Here is an 18,790-nt window from a genome sequence, read left to right on the forward strand (position 1 = left end):
CTGTATGCATGACCTTTGTTCTGTTTCTTCAGTTGTTTAAGCAGGGGGATGTGGGGTGTGTGTGCATGCGCATGTGTGTGTGTGTGTGTGTGTCTTTGTCTGGGGTTTTGTCTGTGTTTTGGGGGGTGGGGATGTTTTCTTTCTGTGTTTGTTTAAAAAGAAAAACTGAGAATTTCTGTTTACATTTTTGTATCTGTCAATGTTGATTTTTCAATAAAAAAATTTGGAAAAAAAAAAAAAAAAATTAGATGGTGAAAACTGATGAAGGAAGCTTGTAATGTGAGGTTCAGGGAAGAGGTCAGACAGGGGCTCCGTGGTGGTGAAGAGGTGCTGAATGATTGGGCAACTACTGCAAAAAGTGATAAGGGAGACAGCTAGAAAGGTACTTGGTGTGACATTTAGAAATAGAAAGGAAGACAAAGAGATGCGGCAGCAGGTAAAGAGGGATGTGGTGAAAGCCAAGGAACTACCTTAGCTGTATGAGAAGTTGGACACTAAGGAAGGAGCAAAGGATTTATACCGATTGGCCAGTCAGAGGGACCGAGCTGGGAAGGATGTTCTGCAAATTAGAGCAATAAAGGATGGGGATGGAAATGTGTTGACTAGTGAGGAGAATGTGTTGAGAAGATGAAGGAAATATTTTGTGCAGCTGATGAACGAGGAAAATGAAAGAGAGAGAAGGCTGGATGGTGTAGAGATGGTGAAGCAGGAAGTGGATAGGATTAGTAAGGAGGAAGTGAGACCATTTATTAGGAGGATGAAGAGTGGAAAGTCGGTAGGACCAGATGGCATACCGGTAGAAGCATTGTGTGTTTGTGGATTAAGAGAAAGCGTTGAAAAGAAATATTAAAATAAAATAACCGACACAAAACCATATATCTGTTGGTGCACAGGAAATAGCCCATACTACCAATTTGGTAATAATGGCTACTGATACCTGTTATCCACAGAATTTATTTCAGTGTGTAATATTGCTAAAACAGCTGAGTGACTTCTAACAGAGTGCATCCATTCATGGTGAAAGATGCTAAATTGTGTTGTGTTTTTGATCACAGTTCAGGCACTGCAGGAGAAGCTATGAGTATAAATGTTTCAAAAATGTTTAACTTTTAGCAGGCAGAATCAGTCCACTTCTGTAAGACCACAGGGTCTCCTGAACTCCTGACCTCTCTCATGAATCCACTTGTTTGACACTGTTGAGCAGAAAAGAATAAAATGTTGCTGTTAAAATGTAGTGTTAACTAAATTAAGTTGTTTGTGTCATGACCATTATCATAAAACAAACAAAAAAATGTTTTATGAAATAGAAACAGCCTGATAAATGCTAAAAATATGCTGAAGATAAAACTGGTACCATAAAATAATACTATTCATTTAGGTGACAATGTAACCTATGTGAACATTTTTTTTCAGTAGTGCAGATTTTGCTGGCTGAAATAATATGTTGTGGGGCATCTCTCCACAGAAGTGTTTTTAAGATAAACAAAAAACAAAAAACAACACTACTGTCTTATGATAATCTTAACTTTTCATTCACATTCATCATAAGTACCGTAATTTCCGGACTATAAAGATTTTTATTTTAAACATAAATTAGCCGCACCTGTTTATACGTTTTTCTGTGACACAGTGAGTCCATAATTGCTTGTCAGAGATCTCCCCTTTGCTTTGTTTGTGGCATGCTTTGGTTTTGTATTTATGCTCCATGTGCTTTTGTTTGGTAACCCAGCCATTAGCGAGGCACAAGCCAGTGCACTCTTGGTACCAAGCCCGGATAAATAGGGAGGGTTGCGTTAAGAAGGGCATCCAGCGTAAAACGTGCCAAATCAAATATGCGGGTCACGATTAAGAAATTCATACCGGATCGGTCGAGGCCCGGGTTAACAACGACTGCCACAGGTATCGTTAGCCAATACGGTACCGGTGGAAATTGGGCTACTGTTGGCCAAAGGAGGAGAAGGAGAGGAGGAAGATGTCTACAGAGATGCCAGGGAAAGGAGAAGTGTAGGAGAGTAGAGGTTAGGGTTGGTACTTTAAATGTTGCCACTATGACGTAAAGCTGGAAGTTGAAGGGATGATGATAAATGTCATGAGAAATGTCAGTGGGCTGTGACATAGAGGAGAAGGAAAGATTTTGAAGTGAATTAGATGAAGTGGTAGATGGTGTACCTAGAAATGAACGAATGGTGATTGGGGCAGACTTTAATGGGCATGTAGGTGAAGGGAACAGAGGTGATGAGGAGATTATGGGTAGGTATGGCCTAAAGGAGAGGAATGTGGAAGGGCAGATGGTGGTAGATTTTGCTAAAAGGATAGAAATGGCAGTGGTGAATATTTAAAGAAGAAGGAGGATCATAGGGTGACGTATAAGAGTGGAGGTGCACACAGGTGGATTATGTTCTATGTAGGAGATGCAACCTGAAGGAGATTGGAGACTGTAAGTTGTTGGCAGGGGACAGTGTAGCTAGACAACATCGGATGGTGGTCTGTAGGATGGTTTTGGAAGCAAAGAAGAAGAGGAGAAGAGTGAGGACAGACAGAAGAATAATATGGTGGAAAATGTAGGAGGAAGAGTGTAGTGTGAGGTTCAGGGAAGAGGTCAGACAGAGGCTCGGTGGTGGTGGTGAAGAGGTGCTGAATAATTGGGAAAATACTGCAGGAGTGATAAAGGAGGCAGCTAGAAAAGTACTTGTGTGACAGCTGGAAATAGAAAGGAAGACAAAGAGATGTGGTTGTTGGAATAAGGAAGTGCAGGAGAGCATAAGCATAAGCATAAGAGGTTAACAAAACAAAAGTGGGATCGACAGGGTAATGAGAAAAGTAGGCAGGAGTACAAGGAGATGCGGCAGCAGGAGAAGAGGGATGTGGCGAAAGCCAAGGAAAAGGCATACAAGGAGCTGTATGAGAGGTTGAACACTAAAGAAGGAGAAAAGCATTTGTACCGATTGGCCAGGCAGAGGAACCGAGCTGGGAATGATGTGTTACAAGTTAGGCAATAAAGGATGGAGATGGAAATGTGTTGACTAGTGAGGAAAGTGTGTTGAGAAGGTGGAGGGAGTATTTTGAGCAGCTGATGAACGAGGAAAATGAGAGAGAGAAGGTTGGATGATGTGAAGATTGTAAAGCAGGAAGTGGATAGGATTAGTAAGGAGGAAGTGAGAGCAACGATTAAAAGGATGAAGAGTGGAAAGTCAGTTGGACCAGATGGTAGAAGCATGGAGATGTTTAGGAGAGATGGCAGTGGAGTTTTTAACCAGATTGTTTAACAAGATTTTGGAAGGTGAGAGGATGCCTGAGGAATGGAGAAGGTGTGTGCTGGTACCGATCTTTAAGCATCAGGGAGATGTACAGACCTGCAGTAACTACAGGGGAATTAAGTTGTTCAGTCACACCATGAAGTTATGGGAAAGAGTAGTGGAAGCCATGCTGAGAGAAGAGGTGACAATCTGTGAGCAACAGTATGGTTTCATGCGCCGAGGAAGAGCACCACAGACGCATTATTTGCTTTGAGAATGTTGATAGTTAAGTAAAGAGAAGGACAGAAGGGATTGCATTGTGTATTTGTGGATTTAGAGAAAGCGTACGACAGGGTGCCAAGAGAAAAGTTGTTGTATTGTATGAGGAAGTCAGGTGTGTCAAATAAGTATGTGAAGGTGGTGCAGGACATGTATGAGGACAGTGTGACAGCAGTGAATTGTGCAGTAGGAACGACAGACTGGTTCAAGGTGGAGGCTGGATTGAGTCAAGGATCGGACCTGAGCCCTTTCCTGTTTGCAGGGGTGATGGACAGTTTGACGGACGAGGTCAGACAGGAGTCTCCCTGGACTATGATGTTTGATGTTTGATGTATGATGAGACCTGCAATGTTGTATGGATTAGAGACAATGGCATTGAGTAAAAGGCAGGAGGTGGTGCTGAAGGTAGCAGAGCTGAAGATGTTAAGGTTTTTGTTGGGAGTGACGAGGATGGACAAATTTAGAAATGAGTTTATTAGAGGGACAGCGCATGTAGGATGTTTTGGGGACAAAGTAAGAGAAGCCCGATTGAGATGGTTTGGACATGTACAGAGGAGGGACATGGGGTATATCAGTAAGAGAATGCTGAGGAAGAAGGAAATGTGGAAATGTGGAATTATGGATGTGGTGAAGGAAAACATGCAGGTAGTTGGTTTGAAAGAGGCAGATGTAGAGGACAGAGTAGTATGAAGAAGGATGATCCGCTGTGGTGACCCTAATCAGAGCAGCCAAAAGAAGAAGAAGAAGAAGACTTTTTAAAACAGTTGAATAAAATAAAAAGTTATGCAACTGTAAGTACAGTTGGGAAATCTCTTGAATTTGAATGATTTAAAATTAGAGTTGTAACAATCTGACGATTCAAACTGCATATATCAGATTGCATATATCAGATCAGTGGTGAAATGCATACACCATACAAATAGAGTCTGCTAGGACAACATGTACAATGTATGTATGACAAGTTTTAATAAGGCCATTACAACCTGATGTGAAATAAATAATTTACTGAAAATCTGATTTTTATAATTGTAATGTAGAAGCCACACTTACCCCATTTACTACCGACTAAAACTGGACAGGCTGCATGTCTTGTTCGGTAATCTCCCTCTCCACTCCTAAAGAGATTGTACCAGAACACTGAGGTACCCTAGAAGCAGAGGAATGATAAAACATTCTAAATGTTTTAGCACTTCTGACATAATATTCAGACTTAAAATATACGGCCAAATGTTATCCAATCATAACACCCATATGTGGGCCTTTGCCCAACAGTTGCCACAATATTGGAAACACAAATCTGCAGTGTTGTGCTAGTTACTAAAAAATAGTAACTAGTTACAGTTACTTGTTACTTCATTCAAAAAGTAACTTAGTTACTTTGTTGATTACTTACACCAAAAAGTAATGCGTTACTGTTAAAAGTAACTTTTTAGTTACTTTTTTAAAGAACATTCTTGAATGTTCCCATTAATGCCCTTCTATGTGTTATGGTCTACAAACACAAAACTGACTTAAACACAAAGTAATTTTTAAACACTATTTTATTAAAGTCAGACCAACACAAACTGAATATATCACAAGGATTTCTAAAATAAATAACAAAACAAGCTGAATAATATATTCAGAATCAAAAACGAAAGTGGCTTCTACTGTTGCGTTGAGCTCTTAAAAATGTTCCTTTCACAGCTGAAATATAAAAACTATCAACAATGTAAAACAGAACACCGGGATACGAGCTTCGAACCAGAAAGACACAGCTTACATTTGACAAAAATGTTTGTCTTTATACTTAACTAAACAGGTAACGCACCACACAGTAACGGTAACAAAGCTACTTTATTTTTAAAAGTAACACATTACAGTATTAGTTACTGTCAAAAGTAACGCGTTACTGCCCAACACTGCATATCTGTCTCTGAATGCTTGTTCCAGCATGACAACTCTGTGAACATGAGGTGAGTAAAGATATAATTATGAAATAGTTTGTTTGGAAAAACTGAAATGGACTGCACAGAAAACAAGTCTAAAACCTAATGGTAAACATTCTTAGAAAATTTTAGGCTTTTATAGCAGCTAAAGTGGGACCAACTCTGTAGTAATCTCTATTGTTATTAATGTTCAACGGTAAATAAATATTCAATTCAATTCATTTCATTTTTATTTGTATAGCGATTTTAACAATGAACATTGTCTCAAAGCATCTTTACACAGATAATGTGGTGATTAAAAGTAAATATGTTCTTTGTAAGTAAGTTTGTCCCTGATGAGCAACTGTGGCAAGGAAAAACTCCCCGAGATGGCATAAGGAAGAAACCTTGAGAGGAACCAGACTCAAGAGGGAACCCATCCTCATCTGGGTTGCACCGAATGTCCATTTGAAGCAGATATACAATGTTGCAGGGTACAGTGATGATGATCAGAAGCGAACTGTATCCTGAGTCAGTGTAGCAGACTGTTGACATTAACTACAGTCCAATCCATCCTCAAAGCGCCCGTTCTTACTCCAGGATTTAAATAATAAAATTAACACATTTGATTTAAATTGACCAGTCTAACTGACCACTTACCACTAGAGGAAGAAGAATTTAATAATTTAATTGCTTGAGGTAAAAAATATCATTTTGACCCGTTTTGCGGGCATCTAGGAACACAATATCATTTGGCCAGATGGTAACAAAAAGTTAGAAGATAAAGGATGCCTCTTATCATTCACAATGATGTTAGCCTTACTCCACAACTTTTCTTTATAGCAGAGAAAAGGTGATCAGGAATATGTCTGTTCTCAGTCCTGTTTACATCACTGATTACCTCTGTCTCATCCATGCTAGTCATACTTCCTGTTGCCTTCTGCCTTGCTCATTGTTAGCTTCGTAATCTAGCCTACGTCTGTGGTGAGTGATAGCCAGGAAATGGTACACCAGTGCTAGATTGAAAAGTGCAGTGACAGGAAAAAGGTTGATGGGCTGAAAATGGGGCACAATGAGAAGAAAATATATGTAACTATATATAGATATATTATTTAATAAAAACTAAAGTAACGGGCCCGGTTTGAAAATGTAAGAAGTAGAAATTACAGATATTTGTGTAAAAAGCAAAGGAATAAATAGTAAAGTAAATTTCTGATACTAAAAAAATCTACCTAAGTACAGTAACAAAGTATTTGTACTTTATTACTTAAAACCTCTGTACATACTTCCTATGCTTTGTAACTTTTGTAAGTTTGCTATTGCTACAACCTTCTCCAGTGACTCCTCTGAGCTTTGGAATCATTTTCATACCAGCAAATAGCATAAAATGTCAATGTTTTCAATAAAGCCCCATAAAACATCAAAAGCATTCTGCTATGGAAAATAATATAAATTAATTTATATAATAAATAGATTCTTTGCTGAAGCTTCTTGCTTACATAATCAGTCCATGCATCACACGTTACGTTTATTGTCCAGCATTATACCACGGTATTTGCACATGTTAATGTAAGAGTAAAATTTTGCTCTCTCTCTCAAATCAATAACCATCTCCTTAGTTTTTAGAGATATTTAAGAGGAAATTTTAATTTTCCCACTAATTTAAAAAGAAATCCAAAACTTGTTCTTCCTCCCAATCATGTAAAACATTTACTAAAGCAGTATCTGGCCCATGAACACCTCTGAACACCTCCCTCTGCAACTGGATCCTGGACTTCCTGACTGGGAGACCTCAGTCAGTCAAGAAGCAGCATCTCCAGCACCACTGATTTGTTATTAACATTTGGATAAAAAATTAACATTTTGTCATAATTCCACAGTCGGAAGCTATTTCAGATCATTACCTCATCCGTAATTTCCGGACTATAAAGCGCACCTTGTATAAGCCGCACCCACTGAATTTTACAAATATTTTTATTTTTAACATAAATAAGACGCACCTTGTGTATAAGCCGAAGTCTACACTGAAACTAATAAACTTTACACAGGCTTTACCGAAAGAGAGTGTCTGTTACACGATGTAACGGGTGAAATACGTTGTGGCTCCTTTAAGAGCAAAGCGGCATTTTGGGAACAGCATGTCACTGCATTCTGCTGGTATTACTGCATGTGTGTGCGTGTGAGACTGAGGATTATGTGTTTATTATTTTCTGATGCTCATTTCTTTGACTAACCCATAACGCTGTTGCCAAGAAAAATAAAAAAGCACGAGTTTTGGAAACCTGTCTGTGCTTATATGATTTCATTTGCAACTGGATTTAGCGAGCTCTCCCTTCACCCAGACTCAACGCGCTACAACGGCTTGTATCTAAACAGTAGCCGACCAAGAACGTCATTGTTCACTGTCTTCCTCCTTCCTTTCACAACTACTGTATTTCTCTCCGGAGTTTATCTTTTGGCATCGTCGTGCGTTTAAAAATCAACACCGGAGGTGCGGTTTTTTTTGTTTCTGTTCGGAAATTTCATTGGTCTAATGTTATGGGGATCAGTTTTTTGGCTTGAAGTTTGTGAAACCGGAAAAAACCCAGGAAAAATCCATAAATTAGCTGCTTTGTCGTTTAAGCCGCGGGGTTCAAAACGTAGCGTAGGGAAAAAAGCAGCGGCTTATAGTCCGAAAAATACGGTAGTATCTTGCCACGTTAATGTGTTAAGCGTACATTTACTGCATTTACAGCACGTCTGCTACAGCAGCGAGTTTTATCAATAATCTTCTGGAAATGTCGATATAAATTAGATCTCCATCTAACGCTGCAGAGCTCAACTAGGCCACTGAATACCTAAAATAAACGTTCTGTTACACTCTAGATGGTGTAGCTCCCCTATAATGATCATATGCGCACCTTAAAAACAGACCACTTGGAAATTAGAAATTAGAAAACCAAATTGACAATATTTCAAATAGCATGAAAGGAGAACTTCCTGAGTTAAAGAACGTTGTTGGAATAATGGGAACAGCTCTATCCCGGCGTAGGTCTTATTTGACTGATCGCTATCAGTTTGTTGAGGTAAAGTTTGGTGTTCCGCAAGGGCCACTGCTTTTCATGAACTAGTTTTTCTGCATCCTGTAACGACATCATATTTCTTATTTTAGCAATATTTTTAAGGTGAAAGAAGGCGATCCTGGTAATATTATTTACATCTTATCTGAGTTGAGCAGAAGGAAGTTATCAAGCATCCACTGCCTAATGTCCTTTACACACTCCTCAACATTGTTAAGCTTATCTGTCTCATCTGGCTTTGCTGAAATATACATATGTGTTTTTATATTTATATATACAGTGGAACCCGGTTATGTCGATGTCCTAGGGGGTTGCCAAAAAGCATCGAGGTAACCGATGATCGAGATAAACAAAAATCAAAATGGCGGCAGTATATTAACGTGCTTGAAATTTCTTTATGTACATGATGTGCGTTAATAAATGAGAATGTGCATGCACGTGTTTTTGAAGGGTTTTTTACACAACAGCATTGCCGCGATTTGTTTGATGAAGGCATGCTATAAAAATGTACATACGTTTGTTAACAACAAAAGGCATAAGTGCACCTACTAACAGCAGAGATTTACCAGTATACAATACAAACCATCATCCATTCTCAAAACAAACCTTTATTATATTCTCCAACATTATAAACACACAGATCGCTCAAAAAAAAAAAAAACAGCGGCTGCACAGTGCCGTCTCACATTTAGTCCACATGTGGGAAAAAAAGAAAAATAAACAGTAACTAAGTTTAGGAAAACTTATGACCATCAGGCTGAAGCAATCCGCAAAAACACACAAAGTGTCCGAAAAAACTTACGTCCACGATGCTGAGGGGGAGATAAGCCGAGAGAGAGAGAGAGAGAGAGAGAGAGAGAGAGAGAGAATGTAAAATAGGAAATTCAAAATACCGCGACCGCGGCACGGCGCAAGCCGGAAAAACCCGGAAGATCCAAAACCGAACCCGAAACCAAAAACGAGGGACAGAAAAGTCTCAAATGTGAACGGCCGAAGGGGGCGTGGCAGGTGCTTTCTCGGCCACTTTCTCTAAAGCTCCCGGCTTCAACTCCTTACCGAGAGAGCCGTGCTCCTTACCCTCGGTTAAAGCCGGGAGCGCCGCGCTCCCGTTCATCGCATAACATTTAACAAAAAAAATGCATATGTGCACTTACTAACAGCAGAGATTCACCAGTATACAATACAAACACCTGTAGTATCTGTAAGGTTTGATTTTTCCGCCACTTTCGCGAGTTCTTCTGCGGCTGCACCGTGCCGATCGACATAACTGACGTTAAAATTTCTAATTCCCCCCCCCTTGTGCTCGAGATATTAGGGTTCCGCGACATAAAAAAAGTTGATATAACCGATAAAAAATGCTTAGAAAAAGCGAGAATTTGGCGATTCCACTTCAAAAACGTTGACTTAATAGGGTTGTCGAGGTAACCGAGGGCGAGATAACCGGGTTCCACTGTGTATATATATATATATATATATATATATATATATATATATATATATATATATATATATATATATATTGGGGTGGCACGGTTCACAAAACCCACGGTTCGGTTCGGATCACGGTTTTAGGGTCACGGTTTTTGGTTCTGTATGGTTCTTGTTGTTATTTTTTCTTTTAATCTTCAACACTCCAGAAATTTCCTTCAGCATTTGATATATAGCTTATTGGCATAATTATCCACAATTTGGGATACAGTATTAACATTTTTGTAATGTAATCATGCACTGAATTTGACTTGACTTTAAGCACATTATTGGGACCATCTCTGAGTAAAAGCTAGGTGGCAAAAAAAAAGTGTCGGCGAGAGGGAATATTAAACCGCGGCTCGAGTACATTCATCAGCTGACGAAATCCTTCACACTCAGTCACGCTGCACGCATGTGTAAATTTCATTTAACAGTAGGGGGGGACAATAAATATAAAAATTTTCATGAGCAATTTTTGAAGGGGGACACAAATAATAGTCAAATTGTACTTATAAAGACACAGTCTTTTTCTCAGGTTTAATGACAAAGCAAAACAAGGAATTAAAAAAGGTTTACATTTTTATTTAAAATTAATTAAGACACTTAAGAACAGAATAGAAATTGATTAAACAAAAAGCTACACTGGGGTCAGTTCGGATGTAGCACAGTGCTCATTTAGTAAATGCAATATGCTAATTGTGTGTTAATGTTAAGTTAACATTATACCAAGTCGTCCCAAATAAAACACTGCATGGGAAACGGCTTTGGTGTGTTAGTGTCAGTGCACTATGCTACAAGCTATTGTAAACAAGCTAACGTTCACTAGATAAGTCATATTTTAATCGCTAATAGAGCAGATTCATCGAAAATTACATCAGTAATCAGCATTTTTACTAATTTAACTAATTAAAAGTCTGCATCAACAACATTAATGAGAATCGCTTTATTTACAGTGAATAAAATACCCTAGTCAATGGAGTTGAACATTAATTGAGCTACAGACACACACCTGAGTCGTGTATGTTGAGTAGGTGAGATGAACTAGGAAAGCAGGCAGTGGGTCAAACCACTGTGAGGAAGAGGAGGGGGGAACTCAACTGTTTCAAAATGCATTTTTTGCGGGGGTTTTTTCTACTTACACAATTATTTAAGTATACATACATATATTTTTTACCATAGAGAGTGCGATATTTTTTAAATATATTTTTGGGGGGGTCAATCCTCGGATGGGGGGGACATGTCCCCTCCGTCCCCCCCGGGATTTACGCCCATGGCTGCACGGTTGAATATCTTTTGCTATAAACATCCCCAATGCTTTAGTTATGGCTATTGCCCTGTCCGACTTATCACTGAGAGGTTGCTTAAATGCTGCAGACAGTAGAAGTTGTTTCCTAACCGGCTCTCTCCTGTTTGTGCTGTTTGTATCGACACAATGGTGTGATGTCTTCTCAAATAAACTGTCATATTAGAAGTGTTAGCATTAGCATATTGAATGCATTTTGCACAATGCTTGCACACAGTCACAGTTCTATCTACTGATTTATTTCCATTGTCATCGTAAGTAACTTGAAATCCAAAATGTTCCCACACACCAGATTTGAACGATGCGGGCGCATCCGCCAACTCCGGGCAGCCTTCATTATCTCCTCCACTTGCCATTTCTGTAGCACTCCTTAATCAACTTTTACTGTCTATATGTATGTCCACGCGAAACTGTCTGAGGCGAAACTGAGCACGGGGCTACATTGCGCATGCGTCGAACCGTGCGACGCACACACGAGACAAGCGAACCGAATGGTTCGGGTGTTTTTCGATGTACCGTGCCACCCATAATATATATATATATATATATATATATATATATATATATATATATATGAGGAAAATAAATTGAACACCCTGCTATTTTGCAAGTTCTCCCACTTAGAAATCATGGAGGGGTCTGAAATTGTCATCGTAGGTGCATGTCCACTGTGAGAGACATAATCTAAAAAAAAAAAAATCCAGAAATCACAATATATGATTTTTAAACTATTTATTTGTATGATACAGCTGCAAATAAGTATTTGAACACCTGTCTATCAGCTAGAATTCTGACCCTCAAAGTCCACCCCATACAATTAGTAAGAATCCCACTACTAACATGGCCAAGACCAATGAGCTGTCCAAAGACACTAGAGGCAAAATTGTACACCTCCACAAGGCTGGAAAGGGCTACGGGGAAATTGCCAAGCAGCTTGGTGAAAAAAGGTCCACTGTTGGAGCAATCATTAGAAAATGGAAGAAGCTAAACATGACTGTCAATCTCCCTCGGACTGAGGCTCCATGCAAGATCTCACCTCGTGGGGTCTCAATGATCCTAAGGAAGGTAAGAAATCAGCCCAGAACTACACGGGAGGAGCTGGTCAATGACCTGAAAAGAGCTGGGACCACCATTTCCAAGGTTACTGTTGGTAATACAACAGACGTCATGGTTTGAAATCATGCATGGCACGGAAGGTTCCCCTGCTTAAACCAGCACATGTCCAGGCATGTCTTAAGTTTGCCAATGACCATTTGGATGATCCAGAGGAGTCATGGAAGAAAGTCATGTGGTCAGATGAGACCAAAATAGAACTTTTGGGTCATAATTCCACTAAACGTGTTTGAAGGAAGAAGAATGATGAGTACCATCCCAAGAACACCATCCCTACTGTGAAGCATGGAGGTGGTAGCATCATGCTTTGGGGGTGTTTTTCTGCACATGGGACAGGGCGACTGCACTGTATTAAGGAGAGGATGACCGGGGCCATGTATTGCGAGATTTTGGGGAACAACCTCCTTCCCTCAGTTAAAGCATTGAAGATGGGTCGAGGCTGGGTCTTCCAACATGATAATGACCCGAAGCACACAGCCAGGATAACCAAGGAGTGGCTCTGTAAGAAGCATATCAAGTTTCTGGCGTGGCCTAGCCAGTCTCCAAACCTAAACCCAATAGAGAATCTTTGGAGGGAGCTCAAACTCCATGTTTCTCAGCGACAGGCCAGAAACCTGACTGATCTAGAGAAGATCTGTGTGGAGGAGTGGGCCAAAATCCCTCCTGCAGCGTGTGCAAACCTGGTGAAAAACTACAGGAAATGTTTGAACTCTGTAATTGCAAACAAAGGCTACTGTACCAAATATTAACATTGACTTTCTCAGGTGTTCAAATACTTATTTGCAGCTGTGTCATACAAATAAATAGTTAAAAAATCATACATTGTGATTTCTGGATTTTTTTTTTTAGATTATGTCTCTCACAGCGGACATGCACCTACGATGACATTTTTATGTGTGTCTATATATATATATATATATATATATATATATATATATATATATATATATATATATAAGATATATGCTGCCTCTGGGTGAAATTATACATAAACATGGTATTCGCTTTCCTTGCTATGCTGATGAACAGCTGTATATTTCAGCAAAGCAAGATGAGACAGATCAGCACTGCCAACGTTGAGGCAGTGGATGCTTGATAACTACAATGTTGCTCAAACTGATCCCACAAATCCTCCCTACCAGCAAGATCATTGGGTTTGGTAAATCTTCCCAACCAAACCCAACAAGAAGTGCTCATCAACCTTGTAGTATCATCACATATTAGTCATTTTAATTGCTTGTTGGTCGTTCAATGCAACTGTTGACATTGGCTTGTTAGCTTGGCCTGTTTCCCCATCTTCGCGTGTTTGAATCGAGTTTGCAAGGAATTTTGCGTGGAATTTTAAAAAAGTCAACACAGTATGCACATCCGATTTGCATCAAATTTGACATTTTCTTTTGTCATTTCTTTATTATATTTATAACTAAGGAAATGCCTAGATAAAACATTTTACAAAACAAGAAAAACCTTGTCATCATGCCTTTTAAAAAACAGTTAAACTCCAACACAGTTGACTATTGCATTTCATGCTGCTCAACTGGGTTAAGGTCTGGTCCTTGGCACAGCCAGTCTAAAACCTTCCACTTTTTCCACAGATAAAGTTCTTTGTTAAGCTGGCAGTGTGCTTTAAAAAAAGAGATTAATCTTGGTTCCAGAACCTTTGTGACTTGTATCAATGTCTTATAGATTTCTTACCTACTATTCAAGCATATATAAAGGTATCTTCCCAACTTAGTAGCAGACATGGATGAGACAGAAACTTTTATTGTAAACCACTTCACTAAATGCTAATGTGTGATGAACTCTACCTTTTTTGGCCAGATAGCAGCACCAAAATCTGGAAACACAGTGGCACCACCAGCTTCCACATCACTCATCTGCCATTAGAATTAGAAATTGAAATGTAGTTTAAAAATGATAATATCCATGCAACTTTGCAATGTCAAAATATTTTCGGATATGTCTGTATATACTGTACACATGCCATTTTAATTAAAACATCACTGGCAGACATTGTGATCCATGGACTTTAGTTGTATATTTGGCCCATTCTTGTAATTATTTGCAATAATTCTACATTTGAATAAATATATAAAAAAACGAAACAAATGCCACAGCACCTTTGCATTACTAATAATATTTGAAGCATAGCTATCTACCCATACACAATTAGGCTAAATAAAATTGCAAATTTGCAATGTTTAAAAACATTAACTTATAACACATGATGACAGTATTGAAAAAGAGCACATTAAATTACGACATGACCCTGGAATTGTGAATTCGAGTCGTGAATAAAAATTTCATTATTCTCAACATGAACACTCAGGGTATACATACTTACATAATTTAAAAAAGTAGCCACACGATTTCCTGTGCCTAATGATTTGAAAGCCTCGGTCTCATCTTTCTATGAAGATAAAATTTTGACAGAAAAACAAAGTAATGAAACTGCTTGCTTCAGAGTATACATGTACTTACGTAGTTAAGAAAGGTGGCAAGCCTATTTCCATCAACCTTGAGGTTGTTGTCAAAAGGACGCTGCAACAGACATTTGTAATTTTAATCCAAACTGAACTGATCAACTAGACGTGCTCTCATTTTTGAGGTTCTAACCACATTAAAATAAACACAAGGTTACACAAAGAAAATTGATTTTGTGAATATTGCTCAGTGGATTCAAGCGTGATATTGTGAATAAGAGGTGAAAAGTCAGTTCATGTAATTGTATCCCTCCTAGATATCAAATATCAATGGTCAATTGTAAGCTGTATTATTGGACTATGGAAGCATTTACCCCAGCAACTAATGGGTGAGCAACTCTTGGTTTGGCAGATTCCAGATAAACGTTACCTGCTTGACTGAATTGAACCAGTTAGGCCCTTACTTCCATTAAAGGAAAATCATAATGCTTCAGCATAGCAATACATTTTAGACAATGCCTTGCTCCTATCTTTGTGGAAACATTTTGGGGGAGGCCCAGAAGAATGGAAACTGTTATAGCTGAAAAGGGGGAACTGAATCCATAGTAATGTCTATGTATTTAGAATGTAAGGTCATTACCCTATTGATGTAAAGGTCAGGTGTCTAAGTGAACATTTGTCTTTATAGTGTACAAAAAATTGTGACAACAATATTCTATTAAATCTACCAGGAGCCTTGCACAAATGTACTTACTCTTGAAAAGTCATAATGTGGCTCATATTGACCTCCAACCCCATAGTTAGCAACCTACATTAGAGAAAAAACATTGATTGTAAAAAAAAAAAAGGTTTTAGCTTTAATACATTTTTACTTAACAATATATTAATTATGACCTCCACAAAAGAAGCCAGGTTGATGTAAATACAAAAAATACAACAAACAAACAAACAAAAAAGACATGTAGAAGGCGTTTCTTAAAAAAATCTACTAAGATTTAATTAGGAAAAACTGAACAATTAAATCCACACAATGTGGACAATGATTATTTTTATCTATCTAAATAAATAGAGGTGGCAAAAGTACACACATCCTTCACTTAAGTAGAAGTACAGATACCATGTTTTAAAACACTGTGGTAAAAGTTGAAGTATTGACTATACTTTTTTACTCAAGTAAAAGTAAAGAAGTTTGGGCTTTGACATGTACTTAAGTAAAGAGTAGCCATTACTACTACCTGTTTTAGTGTCACACTGGTAACTGGACCTCATGTCATAATTATAAGGGCTGTTAATTAAATAAAATATTTTGCCTGAGGTATAGAGGTGCCTGGAGAATGAAGAAGGAGTGTGCTGGTCCCGATTTTTAAGAATAAGGCAGATGTGCAGACCTGCAGTAACTACAGGCGAATAAAGTTGATCAGTTACACCATGAAGTTATGGGAAAAAGTAGTGGAAGCCAGGCTGAGAGAAGAGGTGACCATCTTTGAGCAACATTATGGTTTCATGCTGAGGAAGAGCACCACAGACGCATTATTTGCTTTGAGAATGTTGATGGAGAAGTATAGAGAAGGTCAGAAGGAGTTGAATTGTGTGTTTGTGGATTTAGAGAAAGCGTAGGACAGGGTGCCGAGAGAGGAGTTGTGGTATTGTATGAGGAAGCCAGGTGTGTCAGAGAAGTATGTGAGGGTGGTGCAGGACATGAGAAAAGTGTGACAGCAGTGACATGTGCAGTAGGAATGACAGACTGGTTTAAGGTGGAGGTTGGATTGCATCAAGATTCGACTCTGAGCCCTTTCCTGTTTGCAGTGGTGATGGACAGGTTGACGGACGAGGTCAGACAGGAGTCTCTGTGGACTATGATGTTTGCAGATGATATTGTGATTTGTGGTGAGAGTAGGGAGCAGGTTGAGAAGAGCCTGGAAAGGTGGAGATACATGCTGGAGAGAAGGGGAATGAAAGTCAGTAGGTGTAAGAGAGAGTACATGTGTGTGAATGAGAGGAGGGCAGTGGAGTGGTGCGGTTGCAAGGAGAAGAGGTGGTGAATGTGGAAGAGTTCAGGTACCTGAGGTTTTAATTTCGCCTATTTATTTATTTATTTATTTATTTATTTATTTATATTTTTAATAACAATGGTCAAACAGTAATGCGCACTATATTAATTGTGTGTTAATAAAATTATTGGCGTTAAAATACATTTGCATTAACGCATTAATTTTTACAAATTTTGTTACCTAATAAATGTATCCAGGCTGAACATCCACCATATAGAACATAAGCAGAGAAAAGATGATAATCAGGTGATCAGATATGTCTCTGTTCTCAGTCATGTTTACATTGCTGAATTCCTCTGTCTCCTCCACGTCAGCCTCATACTTCTTGAATTTGCCATTGTAAGCTTCGTAAACTAGCCTACATGTATGGTGTGTGATAGCCAGTAAATGATACACAAGTGATAGATAGAAAAAGCTGCGCAATGACAGAAAACAGGTTCATGGGCTGAAAACGGCACACAGTGAAAAGAAAAAAATAGACATTTCATCAAAACTAAACCAGAAAAATCAGGCAGTATGTGGTCTGGCATTGTCATGTTGGAAAATGCAAGGTCTTCCCTGAAAGAGACAATGTCTGGATGGGAGCATATGTTGTTTTAGAACTTGGATATACAGTACAGACCAAAAGTTTGGACACACCTCAAAGAGTTTTCTTTATTTTCATGACTATGAAAATTGTAGATTCACACTGTAGGCATCAAAACTATGAATTAACACGTGAAATTATATATGGAATTATATACATAACAAAAAAGTGTGAAACAACTGAAAAATGTCATATTCTAGGTTCTTCAAAGTAGCCATCTTTTGCTTTGATTACTGCTTTGCACACTCTTGGCATTCTCTTGATGAGCTTCAAGAGGTAGTCACCTGAAATGGTCTTCCAACAGTCTTGAAGGAGTTCCCCGAGAGATGCTTGGCACTTGTTGGCCCTTTTGCCTTTACTCTGTGGTCCAGCTCACCCCTAAACCATCTCGATTGGGTTCAGGTCCGGTGACTGTGGAGGCCAGGTCATCTGGCGCAGCACCCCATCACTCTCCTTCTTGGTCAAATAGCCCTTGATGCCTTCAGTGTGACTCAAACAGTTTTCTTTATTTTCATTACTATGAAAATTGTAGAATGAGAAGGTGTGTCCAAACTTTTGGTCTGTACTGTACCTTTCAGCATTGATGGTGCCTTTCCAGATGTGTAAGCTGCCCATGCCACACGCACTCATGCAACCCCATACCATCAGAGATGCAGGCTTCTGAACTGAGCGCTGATAACAACTTGGGTTGTCCTTATCCTCTTTAGTCCGGATGACATGGCGTCCCAGTTTTCCAAAAAGAACTTCAAATTTTGAATCGTCTGACCACAGAACAGTTTTCCAATTTGCCACTGTCCATTAAATGAGCCTGCACTTCTGGATCATGTTTAAATATGGTTTCTTTTTTGACCTATAGAGTTTTAGCGGGCAACGGCGAATGGCACGGTGGATTGTGTTCAGTGACAATGTTTTCTGGAAGTATTCCTGAGCCCATGTTGTGATTTCCATTACAGTAGCATTCCTGTATGTGATGCAGTGCCGTCTAAGAGCCCGAAGATCACAGGCATCCAGTATGGTATTCCAGCCTTGACCCTTACGCACAGAGATTGTTCCAGATTCTCTGAATCTTTGGATGATATTATGCACTGTAGATGATGATAACATTAATCTCTTTGCATTTTTTCTCTGAGAAACTCCTTTCTGTTATTGCTCCAATATTTAAGGCAATAAATATTCATAATAATAATATCCAGCTGTTCCTTACATGTACATTTAACTTTTCCGGCCTCTTTATGCTACCTGTCCCAACTTTTTTGGAATGTGTAGAATGAAATCAAAAATGAGCCAATATTTGGCATGACATTTCAAAATGTCTCACTTTCAACATTTTATATGTTATCTATATTCTATTGTAAATTAAATA

The 18,790-nt window shown here is 38.8% G+C and overlaps 1 protein-coding gene across 8 annotated transcripts in view; it reads right to left on the bottom strand.

Moving 5' to 3' along the window:
- Positions 1 to 876: 876 nt before the first annotated feature.
- The window catches only part of p4ha2 (procollagen-proline, 2-oxoglutarate 4-dioxygenase (proline 4-hydroxylase), alpha polypeptide 2), a 64,035-nt gene continuing 46,121 nt past the window's right edge, over positions 877 to 18,790 (bottom strand). For 5 of the 8 annotated variants that reach the window (XM_046867987.1, XM_046867989.1, XM_046867985.1 and 2 more), the window contains 6 exons: positions 15,545 to 15,598; positions 14,849 to 14,908; positions 14,712 to 14,777; positions 14,176 to 14,244; positions 4,566 to 4,662; positions 877 to 1,193 (listed from right to left, as the gene is read on the bottom strand). In XM_046867987.1, coding sequence (XP_046723943.1) covers positions 1,123 to 1,193; positions 4,566 to 4,662; positions 14,176 to 14,244; positions 14,712 to 14,777; positions 14,849 to 14,908; positions 15,545 to 15,598 — 417 coding nt within the window. In that variant the 3' untranslated portion in view covers positions 877 to 1,122. The remainder of the gene's footprint in view (positions 1,194 to 4,565; positions 4,663 to 14,175; positions 14,245 to 14,711; positions 14,778 to 14,848; positions 14,909 to 15,544; positions 15,599 to 18,790) is intronic. The other 3 variants (XM_046867990.1, XM_046867993.1, XM_046867991.1) reach the window with 3 other exon arrangements.

Source organism: Silurus meridionalis, chromosome 15 (genome assembly GCF_014805685.1).
Source record: "Silurus meridionalis isolate SWU-2019-XX chromosome 15, ASM1480568v1, whole genome shotgun sequence".
NCBI lineage: Eukaryota > Metazoa > Chordata > Actinopteri > Siluriformes > Siluridae > Silurus > Silurus meridionalis.